This window comes from Olea europaea, chromosome 15 (genome assembly GCF_002742605.1).
Source record: "Olea europaea var. sylvestris chromosome 15, O_europaea_v1, whole genome shotgun sequence".
Classification (NCBI taxonomy): Eukaryota; Viridiplantae; Streptophyta; class Magnoliopsida; order Lamiales; family Oleaceae; genus Olea; species Olea europaea.
In genome coordinates, this window is record NC_036251.1 from 25,435,326 (window position 1) to 25,449,471 (window position 14,146).

A 14,146-nucleotide genomic window follows, 5' to 3' on the forward strand; every position below is an offset into this window, starting at 1 on the left:
GTTATAAGGTTATTAATTGATTAATAAGGCATTTTCGCGAACATATTGTTGTTAATTCTAATGCTTCGTCGTTGCATAAAAACATGTTGGCCAAGATGATTTTTTGACTATTATTAGAATGTTTGTTCATATAATTTGTTGGCTTGCGTACTGTCAAAAGCATTTATGATTTTCTTGCTTCACTGATTGTTGTGTAATGGATGTCGAGCCATGAATTTCTTGCTTTACTAGAGATGGTAACTTAAGTGGAGTTGTATTCAGATTTGATAATCTAGTGATGAATGAGTTCGACGGGAAACAAAAGTGATGGTGATGCCCTTTGAAGCAAATTTAATGACTAGATTGACCAAAGCGGTTGTGTGGCCTTGTAGATGGAACAAGATCATGATAGCATGGGCTTTTGAGGATTCTTTATCTCTGTCATTTTTGAAAATGAGACTTCTGAATAAACAAAGGGTTCGAAGTGAGTCGGAAGTAGCAATGACACATATGCACCTAGTTAATACTCCAATGAGGCCCTACGACTTCCATGGAAAAGCAACAAAATGTCACTTTTTTACATTCTCATTCCCATAAACACATTTGATGCATCAATTGAATTGATTCAAAAAAATATGAATTCTATGCAAAATTAAAACAAGATTTGAATCCATATATTTAAATTTTCAAAAACATACCCATTTGCATCTGGTTAATTGCTCCAACAAGACACTAAAACTTTTTAATTGGAAAAGTAATATTCTATCATTTTTTCACATTTTCATTCTTGTAAATACTTTGGATGCACCAATTAAATTGATTCAAAAAAATACGAATTGAATTTAAAATTAAAAGAATGTTGGAATTAGTATATTTAAATTTTCAAAAATATACATTTATACATTTAGTTAATTGCTCCAATAGGCACTGCGATTTTTCAGAGATTGTCACTTTTTTCACATTCTCAATCTCACAAATATCTTTGATGCATCAATTAAATTGATTCAAAAAAATATGAATTGAATGCAAGATTAAAATAAGGATTGAATTCGTATATTTAAATTTTTAAAAATATACACATATGCATTTAATTAATTGCTCCAAAAAGACACTGTGACTTTTTCACATTCTCATTCTTGCAAACACCTTGGATGCATTAATTGAATTGATTATATATATATATATATATATATATAGCAAAATGCACTATTTTTATTGGTAAATCCTCATTTGTGGTGGAGGAAAATCGTGGTTACAATCAATTACAAAAAGCGAAAGAGGGCAAGTTACATTTATCTAAGCAAATGCAACCAATTGTAGAAACTGGGAAACTAGATATTGATTCTAAAAAATTTGAATGACCTTGAGATGCAAGATGCATTAAAGAATCAACCGCCTGATTTGCTTCGCGATAAATATGTGATATATCAATAGATATAACCTGAGCAAGCTCTAATATATCCTCCCAAATAAGTCGACTAGCCCAAGGTATAGTAACATGATGATGAAACCAATGAACCAGCAGAGTAGAATCCGTTTCTATAGCAACCCTCTCTATGCCAAGGACATATCATAGTTGAGGGCCTATCTTAAGAGCTGATACCTTTGCTAAAGTGTTAGTACCAACCCCAAGAGAGTGATAGAACCTAAAAATCACATTTCCCTGCCAATCTCGAAGCAAACCACCACAACCAGTCGGGCCTGGACTTCCAGCGCTAGCACATCAATAATTAGCTTATAAAAACCATATTGCGATGGGAACAATCTAACAAGAAATGGAACTTTGACTCATATTGGCAACACAGGGATGTGTAGCTTCTATGAATATGTAATAGAGAGAGACATTTTCTTTGATTTTAGCATATCGTTCAATTCTTGTAGCCAACATTTTACTTTAGCACAAACTTTGTGCAAGCTTGCGACCTCATCCTTAAACCATGCATAATTTCTGGCCAACCAAAGCTCCTAGGAAAGAAGAGGTGGGATTAGGAAGGCTACATGATGTTCCTGTGTGGAACCATCAAAATGAGCATTTTTGCCCCCAAGAAATATTAGTAGGAATTCTAACACCAATTAATCTCCCAAAATATTGCCATGCTTGAGAGGCTATAGGACTGGTTAAAAAAATATGATCTACCGTTTCTGCATGACCCTGTGAAAAAATGAATCTTGTTTGCATTTAAGATTCGGTCACCTTTTTAAATTTGTCACTTTTTTCTGAACAAAATTTTCCGATCACTTTTGAAAGTTTGTCACTTCTTTTAAAAAATTTTCGTCCTTTACTTTTCAGTTTATATAACTTTTTTGAGGTTTTGTTACCTTTTTTTTTTAATATTCATTTTCACTTTTTTAAGTGACAAATGTTGTATACATTTAATTTTATAAATTATTTTTACTTTCAAAAACTTTTTATGATTAATAAGTTGGCTGAGTTGGTAGATGACGGTGGTGATGAATTGACTTAAATATGATTAATCTTTTGATTTGTATTTTGTTGGTAAACTAATTTAAAGTTTTTTTTTTAAAAAAATTTTCGTCACTTTATTGAATTGATTATGATGTTTTAATTGGGGTTTTATAGTTTTTTTGAATTTTTGTTTCTTTTTGGAGTGTTTATTACTCCTGTTATTTTTATTTTTATCAATTTTTTTAGTATTTGTCACTTTTTCAAAAATTTATATCAATTTTTTAGTGATAAACACCTCTTTTTTTTTATTTTTTTATTTTATTTTTTATAACAAAAGTGACATTGTATATCATTCTTTTTTAATAAATGGGACACTGATATCATTTTTCAATAAAAAAAAAAGTAACACTTAGGTGACACCATGACAATTAATTTTACAGTGTTTTTCACTTCCAAAATACTTTTCATATGATTTTTCAAAAGATCCTTTTTTTAAAGGTATTTTTGTAGGTTGCTCTTCAAACATTAGGGGTTATTTGACAAAACTTTGAAAAAAAGCTGTAGCACATAAAAAAGTTGATAACTTATAATTGAAAAATTGATACAAGTCATGGATTCTATAAAATGTATGGTTAAAATTAATTGTTGAATTTGAAATCAACTTTTCTGTAACGTTCGAAGCTTTCCAAACAAGCACCAACGTACGTCAATGATTAATTTGAAAAAGAAAAAGAATAAAAATCTCATCAATTATATTTTGCTCTTGTTGACTCACAAATTTTATAACTTTCCAACCACACTTTTTATCAAATTTTTCAAAAGTTACCAAAAATTTGATTTGTAACGGAACCAAACAAGGGCTTTGTAACTGTGTTCAAAATGTACGCCGGATAATGCAGTCGGTGAATCACTAGCTACAAATTTAAAATAATTTTCAAATTTATTGAATGAAACTTTCTATTTAAACAAATTACATCAATTAATGTAATCGAGCCATTATTAACTCACACATCTTAATCCATCTGCATGCCTTTCTTTTTATTTTAATGTGGCATTATTATTATTAAAAACCTCCCATAATAAGTGAACCAAATGAAATTTGAAACCCTATTTCTTGCACACAACACCTCTGCCATCCATTCCACTGCCACATTTCATGCGCGGTAGCTCCAAATTGAATGCAGAAGCTTGATCTTTTCCGCCTTGAATAATTTGGGAAACAGCACAGTCTGTGGCATAGAGGCTTGAAACTGCAAATTCTCTTTCCCCTCCAAGAACTGGCATTGATACACCCATTTTCACCCTACTCACATAATCATTTCTGTAAGTCTGTCCCAAAACACCGTTTACGTTGCTACTCAGGGAATAGAATTTGAATCCCAGTTCAAGATGTGCAAAGCAATCCTCATTTGTGATGCCATAGTTATGAACTCGAGATTCTTGTGCAGTAATGGAAACCACTTTGGCTGTGATCTTGACAATCCCTTCAATTTCGACTATTACACTATTAGTGTCAGCATCCCTTTTCATGGTTGCCGCTGGGACAGTTTCAGATTGCCATTTCGCTCCTTCGGTTTCTGGGAGAAGGATGGCGGTCCCGTCCAAGCCGAGGGCGAGGCGGTCGTTGGCTTCATCCCATGTGGCGGTTTTCTTTGCTCCGATGAAGATATTGTGGTTATTGAACAGGATAACGATGGCCTGAACCCAAGTGAAGTCCCTCTTCATGTTTTCGTTCTTTATTCCAATGAAGTGGGCGTTGATGTGGAGGTTGGGGTCTGTTACAAGACAGAAATCTTTATCCTTTTTGCCATGGAAGTAGAAAGTGATGCCATCACCTCCGATGAAACGAGGATCTTGACACACAGCCCCCGGATAATCACATTCTGCATTTTCAATAGCAAATATATATATTAATCATAATTAGATCAATGTCTATATATAACAAAAAAGTGCTACATAACACAAAAAAAAAAAAAAATAAAAATAAAAATAAAAATGAACAGTTGTTTCGCAGTCAAGAAATGAACTTGAAAATAGGGTTTGAATCGACTTACGACAGACAGGTTTGCAAGAGTTACAATCGACTTCGCATGTGGTAGGGCAGGAGCTGGGGCATACATGTTCCACTCCATAACATTGAGGGAAGTCTCTATTCTTGCATCTTTTTCTCCTTGCAGCATTAATATCGGTGGAAGGTGGAGTGTAAGCGGGCGGGGAAGGTGTGTTCGATGGAGGAGTAGGTGTCGGATATGCGGGAGGAGTTAGGGTAGGAGGGGATGGTGTTTGTGCTGGAGGTGATGGGGTTGGTGGTGAAGGTGTAGGAGCGGGTGGTGATGGAGTTTGTGTTGGTGGTGAAGGTGTAGGGGTTGGTGGTGATGGTGATGGTGATGGTGTAGGAGTAGGAGTAGGGGTAGGGGTGGGTGGTGATGGTGTTTGTGTTGGTGGCGAAGGGGTAGAAGTGGGAGGAGTTTCGGGAGTTACTGGCGTATGTGGTGGAGATGATTTTCCATTACCTTTGTCATCACCCTTATTATCGCCCTTATCGTTACCTTTATCATTGCCCTTCCCGTCATCTTTACCATCGCCCTTACCGTCACCCTTATCATCTCCATTTCCATCGTCCTTACCGTCCCCCTTTCCATCGCCCTTACCATCGCCCTTTCCATCTCCATTTCCATCGTCCTTACCGTCACCCTTATCATTGCCCTTTCCATCGTCCTTACCGTCACCCTTATCATTGCCCTTTCCATCACCCTTATCGTCACCCTTTCCATCTCCCTCGTTGTCACGGCTTGAGGGTGCGATGGAGGCACCAGAGCAAATAGGCTTGCAAGAAACACATTCAACTGTGCAAGAATCAGGGCAGAACTTGGGACAAACATGCTCCAAATTATAACAATGCTTGTATTTTTTGATTAGACACCTTGCATGGCTTGGATTGTTAGCTATTCCTGGAGGAGTGTCAGCTTCAACTGCTATTATTAGCACTACCAAAATCCATATCACATTCAGCTTCAATGATTTAGCCATTGAAAATAATGTAGGTATCTCTATATCGATATCGATATCGATATCGATATCTATGTATTGTATTTTATGTTGATATCTCTGATTGATTTTGATATGGCTACAACTCCAATTTATAGAAGCGAAGACTTGAGAATGAAAATAAATTCCTATTATTTCGGATCATAATGTTATAATTTAATGAAATAATTGAAAGGTAGTGTTTGTTTTTTAATTACTCAAATTACATGCTTTTTATTTTTTAATCAAGTCAAACTCTATCCTTTGCCTTCCACTTTGTGTAATATCACTTTTAGCATCAATGTGACATTGCTTAGCCGGAAAGTTGAAAAATAGCACTTTCCAGCAGATGTAGTTGGTTTTATTTACTTATGTATATAATATTAATTATCAAATTTTTATTATTAATTAATTTATTTAATTTTTTGGTGGGAAGGTTTCTGTTCCTTAGATTGGGAGTATGTTCATAAAAGCATTGCATAGGGTCTGCATATATAAGGCCAGTTTGATTTGAATAAAAATAAGATTTTTAATAAATTTTGATATAAACTGATGAAATATACAATTTAGAAGTTGATAAAAATTGCGAATTCCATAAAATCAATTATTAAAATTAATTGTTGAGTAGATTTTTATAACTTTTTTAGTTGAACCAAACAATGACTAAATATTGACTATATCAAAAATGGAAAAAATCTGTTGTGATGATCATTTCCTCCTACTCATAATCATTATTTTATTTAGAAGAAATTTTTCTCTTATTAGGGTTTTATTTATTATTCATCAAGCATTTTCTTTCTTTTCATCCATCATGGATGTGTCTACTTCGACATAAATCAGTTTAAAAAATGGAGTGATTTAAATCTGAAAACCAATTTAATCCGCACTTAGTTTAAAATAAAATGATCGACTTGAATTAATTGCCAATTTAATTCCTACAAGAAGATAGTGAGAGAAATGACACTTTGCTTGTTGTATTGTTCATCAGGTTACAAGTCATTAATCAGCAAAAGCAACCTTTACATCCATGAAAATGGATTGATATCTCATTCACTTGGTGCCCAAAGAAACCCAAAAACGTAAGCACCACTTGATACAAATGTTAAATAATCTTTATTTTTTATTTTTACTGTCGTCACATACCAAACATGCAATCAACATAATTTACAGCAACAAGATAGAAAATAGTAACGGTTATACATAGTTGAAGCAGGATAGTAAATAGAACTTTACTGCCCCGTCCAGGGTGCCAATTCGGGCCAAAGGGGGCACCAATTAGGCCCCCTATTTGAACGTGGCCCTATCCAAACATCTTTATCCTAGTAAATATATTGTTTCTGATTACAATTTACAACCAAATCAACATAAACTGATAGAAAATAGTGATGGTCAGGCTTGTATAGTTTGTGTTACAAGCTGCAAGCAAGATTAAAAAGAAGTAAATTTTGTATTCACTTTCAAACTTGCTTAAAAGTAAAACTTCCTATGCTTAACAAAGATATGTTTCTCAGAGAAAATTTCACGAACAAGGAGATCACCGGATAAGTATGCATCTCGTTGGTGCTGCGTCAGCCTCAGGCATCCTTAAAGGTAAACATTGGAGAAAATAAGCTCCGGGTTTAGCTTTATCGAGATTCAAGCCTTCCACGGGAATTACATCCTAAAACATGACTGATTAGTAAAATGATATAACAGAACACGGCTTGCAGTTTCTCGCATAAAGCAGTAGGCAGTAAATCGTTGTGTGGAGAACAAATGTACTAGAATCTTATTTGAAACTAATTTACAAGGAATCTAGATCATAATTTCGGAGACATAAATCTCGGCGATACATTCCACCAATTAAACAGAAAACTTTGATTTTTATTGATTCAATTAAAGCCAAACGGCCAAAAATCTTTTTTTTTTTCTGGAAGGTGTATAACTTGTGAATGCAGAGAAGTATTACCTAGCCCAACACCTGATACACATCACCCTTATCTGGTTTTACACCAACGGATAGGTAATCAAGTCCTACAAAGAAGAATGAAAAAACATGCTTCAGTGCACCACTTCTTTGCAATATAAAAAAACCATAGAAATTTTAGCAAGCATAAACAAAAATTAAATTTTTTCACCTGAGAAAAAGAATACAATCCTTAACAAAAAGAAACTATATGTATAAAGATTAGCATACCACAATTTCAAGGTCTAGCTGAAGTGGTTAGTGTGAAGCCTTACCAGGTCAGTGACTTGAGTTCGAGTTTTATTTGGGGAAAGGGTGAAATTCAAAAATAAAAAGATCAAATTATTCAGGAGATTTCTTTTTTCCTTTTATTATCTACTCACATCTACATATCTTTATTTCAATGCAAGCATTAAAAACTTATTTTATTCAAAGACCAAACAGTCCATTACCAATAAGTTTGATGCTGGTGTTTTTCACCAACCACTCTGCCCCATCTTTCTGGAAACCAGTGTAGCTTGAGTCGAACTCTGTTTTATACATAAGTTTCCTGAAAATGCAATCACTTTAGTTCAACCAGGTTGTCCTCATATTACAAACGGAATTATGCCCAAGAGATGTTTCAGTACTTTTACTATAATTATATGACAATCGGCTGATCACTGAGGAAACATTGAGATAATGCATAAGTTTAATCAAGTTCAAAAATTATATTTGTGAATCCCACTTTGAATGACATCTAGCGATCCCTCTCAAGTGGCACAGCAAATAAACTCGAGTCCAAAAAGAGCCATGGCCTTGCAACAATGTCTTAAACAGGTTGCGCAGTGACTAAAAATGGAAAAATATTAGAATTTGCAAATAGAACATAAGATGAATACCACGTTTAAGAGTTTCTGTAATGTGTAAAATACAAAGATTGACAAATATTTACTTGCCAGATGCAACGTGAGAATGAAAAAGAAACAAATCAAAACAAACTACAAGCTTATACTGTACCAAACAAATCCAACCCTGCTAAAATATTTCCTACTTAGCAAACTAACCAGACTAGAATAATTCATGAAAACTCATGCAAATAAAGATTTTGAACTCATTTTGTGTTTATGTGCTGATCATATGCAGTTTAAACACTAAAGTTTGACCAATCTTGGAACACTTGATTATAAAACTTTCGATGTGAATTTTACCTTTTGGTATTCAGTGTTCTGAAAAGTACACGCTTTATTCCTTTGGGAATATTTAAGCTCCGCATAACTTCAGCTAAAATAAGCAAGGGAACATATTTTAAGTGCTATAAGAAATGAAAAATAGTTAGATGCTAAAACCGAACAATACAGCAATCAGCAAAAGTCACACTTTCAAGCTGTTTCTCACCAAATTTACAGATTAGTGATCAAAGCCAAAAATAGAATGAAGATCAATGAAATTATTATGTGAATTTCCAAACTAAGACTCTGTTTGGCAACCAATATATAAATCAATTTATAAATTCAGTCAAACATTATTTTCAGTCACATTCAAAATTACTCATTTATTATTCATACTTCATTGAACCACGACTATTCCTCTTTATAAATTGATTTTTTAATTTGCCAAAAGATGCTTAAAATGGACCACAGTTAAATTAAAATATGACCACATTTCCAACTCAAACATTCTAAGATGTAAAGGAGTATCTTTAGGCTTAAGAGGTGTCAACTGCTTATTAAGGCTGAGACAAGGCCAAGCTCAATTCCGTAAACCTGTATATGGTGCGATCATCATGGCACGAGTCACCAGGATGAATAGTCCGTTCGTAGCAAGGAACATATTATTTTTTGAGAATGGGCTCCTATATCTAAACAAGTTGATAAGTGCGTTTTACGCACTTATTTAGGTCACAAAACATGGATAATTGTTGGCAAATATGTTAAAATATGACTTAATTCTATATAAATTATGTTTTGCAGAACAACATTGATGAATATAGTGAAATTTAGGAAAAAATGAGAAAAGGGGCTAAAATGGAAGAAAAATCAAAGTTCGGGGACCGAAGTTCAAATAGCTGAAAGATGACCCGGAAGAAGATACGAAAGAGTCGAAGATCAATTTAGCAAAGACATGAAGTATTAGAAAAGGAAGAAGTAAAAAAAGAGGTCAAGAAATGACAAACGGAGTTTGGGGACCAAAATGTAAAGAATGAATTTTCACTTGTACTATCCTATAGCATAGTTATATTCTCCATGCGGTCACATGGCATGATTCAGGGAGTTCCAAGGTTGAATTCATTGAACTATGGTATAGCATGCGATTGTACTATGCTATAACATAGTACATATTCGGAGGAAGAAATTATAGCTTCCTTACATGACTCCAACTCTCATGTAAACATGATTTAGGACGTCTTTTAAAGACCCAGGGCTGTCCATAAGTAGTTTACACGTATTATAAACATTCTAAGAGATTTTGGGAGGAGAGAAGATAAGAAACACGAAAATCGATTCCAAGACTTGAAGATACAATTCAAGATTTATTTGGATGATGTCGATTCTTCAACATTTCTTTTATTTTCTTTTTCATAACATACTAGACTAGATTTCTTTGTACAAGGAAAATGATGAACCGTGTATTATGCATTTTTAATATTGACATTATAAATAATTTTTGGATATTGAATGAATTATATGATTTTTCTTTTCTCCACAATTATTGTGCACGGTAGTTGTGTGAATGTGGTGGCTTATTTTATACAATCGAAAGAAAGAAATAGGCTCAGCATTATATAAATCGTCATAGGTTCCGATAAGGGCTAGAAATATACGGCTATACTTTATGTGAATCTTTTAAGTGTTCATAAAAATTTGTGCACTCTTATATGTTCGTACCCGTCATATATGAAAGTAGGTTCAACATTACTCAAGAAAGATTATTGAATAAAATAGGAACATTGATTCTTCAAAATTCAATCGTGTTATCAATGTAAAAAACTAATGTTAAAAATGATTATGACATGAAAATTTGTGAACCTAGTGCATTTGTCATTCATTAGAACACGTCAACTTTTATTTAGTATAATTTGCATTTGCTTAGTTAAATTCACTCATAATTGCAGAAGTATTTTATTTTAGTTATAATTTCGTCACAAACAAACATATCTTATTATTGTTATTTCGGTTAAGGTCGTGATAATTAAAATCTAACTAAATTAATCTCTCTGAGATGACACTTGGACTCAAATTCACTATATTACTTGTTAACGAATCATCCACTTACAGTGATTTTAATTCGAAAGATATTTTCGAGAACACAATTCATTTTATAAAGGATGATTTTTGTTGTGAAACTAATAGTTGATTATTTTTGTTGTGAAACTAATGGTTGATTCAATTCAACATAGGGCTAAAAGTATGTATGCTCATTTACATCCTTTCCATCTTTTCCTCACACCCCATCATGGTTATGTGTAATGATCCACACTATTGATAATTGAAATAAAAATTTACTTAATTATTGAAACTCGTGTGTGCATTACCGATTACTACAATACCATCATTCAAGATAACTGTTAATTATTTTTTTCTTTTTTTCCCCCCTATCAAAGTTGCATTTCTTTAGATTGCAAGCATTCTGTTATATCTATAAATTATGTTGCACACATGTGGCGAAGGTGGTCCCACGTTAAATGATTGGGCATTGATGATTTCAATTGGATTTGGCATATCAAATCAAGCAACATCTTTTTAGGCCCGGTCATACATCTTGGCCCATTTCCCTCCCTTTATACATATGTGTGAGGTCATCATGCACAAAAGATATGTTCACTAAAATCCCTAGCCAAATCCCCTCACCCATCTCTCTTGTACTCATTCTATCATGTTCCGGCAATGACTTAATTGTCGGAGTGCAAACAATCGCCGAACTTTTTCCACGCCAGTGACCTTTGCACACCTAACAGTAAGTGATGCCTGAGTGGACAGGTAGATGGCGAAATTCTATTGACCACTCGATCGAACAGATTCTGAAGTCAACATATTCAATTATTATATTTTGTTTTTCAATTATAATTAGAAGTTCTGAATTTTATAATTAAAACTTTCTAAATAAGCAAAAGAAGAACAAATGAAAAGCATACCAGTTATGTTCTTGTCCTTTGGAACTTCTACCACCAACACTGGACCTGTCGCAAGTAAAAAATAAAAATAAAAATGAATAAGCATATAAATTCATGAATATACAAATTTCTTTTATCTTCAACTAGACAACAATTCTTAAAAATTCCATGATTTACTGAAATCATTACCATTGAGAATGGTGAGGTCTAGTGATTCAACATCGGTGAAGGCTTTGACGTGAGTCCCGCAATCAGTACTCAAATTGAAGTTGCGGGTGTTAAAATCTTTCCCTTTAAGAATACTAGTGCTATCCTTCATGAAAGTTCCCAGACCAGTAGGCGAATCATATTTGGGCAAGCCAGGTACATACTCGTGAGAGATGTCGAGGTATTTGGCGTTAACGAAAACATCGGAGAACGCCAGAAATATAAGACACATTGAGGCGGCGAAGGTGGAGCAAGAGTTCATCCTCATTTTCCTGGGGTGGGGTTCGGAGAGTTGGCGGTGATTCCACCAAAGAAAATCGCAAATCAAAGGAATGGAAAGGAAATTACACGGGGGGAAATGGGGAATTGGGGGTGGTGGAAAATGAGAAGAAAAAGGAGAAGTGGAAGAAGAGGTCAGTTCATGTGAAGGTGGAGCTCTGGAATTTGTGGTACACTCGGGAAAGATGCTATGCCGTATAATTTCCCGGGAAAGAAAGTAGTAAATTCAATTGACACTTGTTGAACTTTAGTATTGTTACTACTTATTTCCTCATTTTTAACGGGTTACCTGACATACACTTCTCTTTTTATATAATTATCCATCCATCACTTGTTTAACTTTCATCCCTCCAAATGACGGAAAATTGACGTGAAAAACAGAAATTTATACGTGGTGAATATATTCTATTAAATCTTGAGTAACTCGACCAATTTTCATGACATTTCTCTTCTAAACTCAATACTGGCTGAAAACTCTTATTTTCTCAGCTCATTTCAGCTTTCTTTTTTAATTACATTTTTTATTTCTCTAACACAATTGATACAAATTTTTTTATTTTCTTCTGTGTTTTTACAAGTCCAATTTATCTTGAGTAACTATATGGAAAGATGGTTGAGTATTCATTAACCCGTGAAATATGAGTGAGCAAGTAACAACCAAGTTTAAAGTTCAGTGAGCATTAGTTAAATTTACTCGTTTATATTAGATGCACAGTTTTTCCTACTGAAGATTACTACGATTACATCGTTGTCAGAGATGGAACCGTCCGTTGTCCATTGGCGACAACCCTATCGGAATTCCGGCCTTCTTTAAAAGAAAATCTCATAAGTACAGGGGACTAAAGCTAGCCCTGGCTCTTACCCTCTCAATGGTTTGTCTGCTTGTCGATTTGCTATTTTTAGCCTTTGAATGTCGTAGAAAAACCAGAAATTGGGCAGTGAAACAGAATATTTATAAAGAACAGACTATCTTGGGATCCTTCTCTTTCCAAATTGATTCAACCACTTGGGTAGCTGATGTTAAGCAAGCAACATCTGTCCAAGTTCTAATATTTGAAAAGCTGCTGCTTAGTTTTACATTTGCAAACCTCTTGTTTGCAACTTGTCATCAGGGGCGGCCTTGAGGACGTGCGAATTGAGCGATTGTATAGGGCCTCAACATTGTAGAGGCACCATTTTTTTTTTATTTTTTTTTATAAGTCTCTCTCTCTCTCTCTCTCTCTCTCTCTCTCTCTCTCTCTATATATATATATATATATATATATATATATATTATAATGGTAAATATTGTTTTATTAATTTTAAGAGCTAGCCCTGGCTCTTACCCTCTCAATGGTTTGTCTGCTTGTCGATTTGCTATTTTTAGCCTTTGAATGTCGTAGAAAAACCAGAAATTGGGCAGTGAAACAGAATATTTATAAAGAACAGACTATCTTGGGATCCTTCTCTTTCCAAATTGATTCAACCACTTGGGTAGCTGATGTTAAGCAAGCAACATCTGTCCAAGTTCTAATATTTGAAAAGCTGCTGCTTAGTTTTACATTTGCAAACCTCTTGTTTGCAACTTGTCATCAGGGGCGGCCTTGAGGACGTGCGAATTGAGCGATTGTATAGGGCCTCAACATTGTAGAGGCACCATTTTTTTTTTATTTTTTTTTATAAGTCTCTCTCTCTCTCTCTCTCTCTCTCTCTCTCTCTCTCTCTCTCTATATATATATATATATATATATATATATATTATAATGGTAAATATTGTTTTATTAATTTTAAGATTTAAAATTGTATTATTATATTAAGTTAAAGGGCACAATATTTACCAAAAAAGAGTAAAAAAAATTATATTATGTTAATATTTGTTTAATTTAACAGATTATTGAAAATAAATCTTTAATTTAACATATATTGAAAAAATAATAATTTATAATTCTAAACTATCTTACTTTCAAAAATATTATAAACTATCTATTTTACTAGTCTTAATAACAAATGTCCAATTAGCTTCATTAATCAATTACCAACCTAAAAAGAAAATAAGTAGCCCAAAATTCAAATGATTAAAATGGAGAGTGAAAAGCTAATACTAAATCCCTTTTTATTAGTTCTCTCATTTTCATCCTTTTATCCACGAATAATAGTCAAATAAAAAAGAGAAGAAACTATATTGTTAATTTTTATTACATACTCTATAATAGTACAATCTATTTGTTGG

General features: G+C 33.6%; 2 protein-coding genes across 2 annotated transcripts; both read right to left on the reverse strand.

The window, feature by feature from the left end:
- Positions 1-3,389: 3,389 nt before the first annotated feature.
- On the reverse strand, positions 3,390-6,995 carry LOC111411448. Its single transcript, XM_023041979.1, has 4 exons — positions 6,952-6,995; positions 6,827-6,829; positions 4,441-5,513; positions 3,390-4,269 (listed from the first exon to the last, which is right to left on the reverse strand). Exons 1-4 carry the CDS (start codon positions 6,993-6,995, stop codon positions 3,494-3,496), a joined length of 1,896 nt encoding a protein of 631 aa, XP_022897747.1. The 3' UTR covers positions 3,390-3,493.
- LOC111411053 lies at positions 6,592-12,148 on the reverse strand. Its single transcript, XM_023041625.1, has 6 exons — positions 11,641-12,148; positions 11,473-11,517; positions 8,549-8,621; positions 7,811-7,908; positions 7,362-7,426; positions 6,592-7,073 (listed from the first exon to the last, which is right to left on the reverse strand). The coding sequence occupies exons 1-5, from the start codon at positions 11,924-11,926 to the stop codon at positions 7,362-7,364; spliced, it is 567 nt and encodes a 188-aa protein (XP_022897393.1). The 5' UTR covers positions 11,927-12,148; the 3' UTR covers positions 6,592-7,073.
- Positions 12,149-14,146: the final 1,998 nt, after the last annotated feature.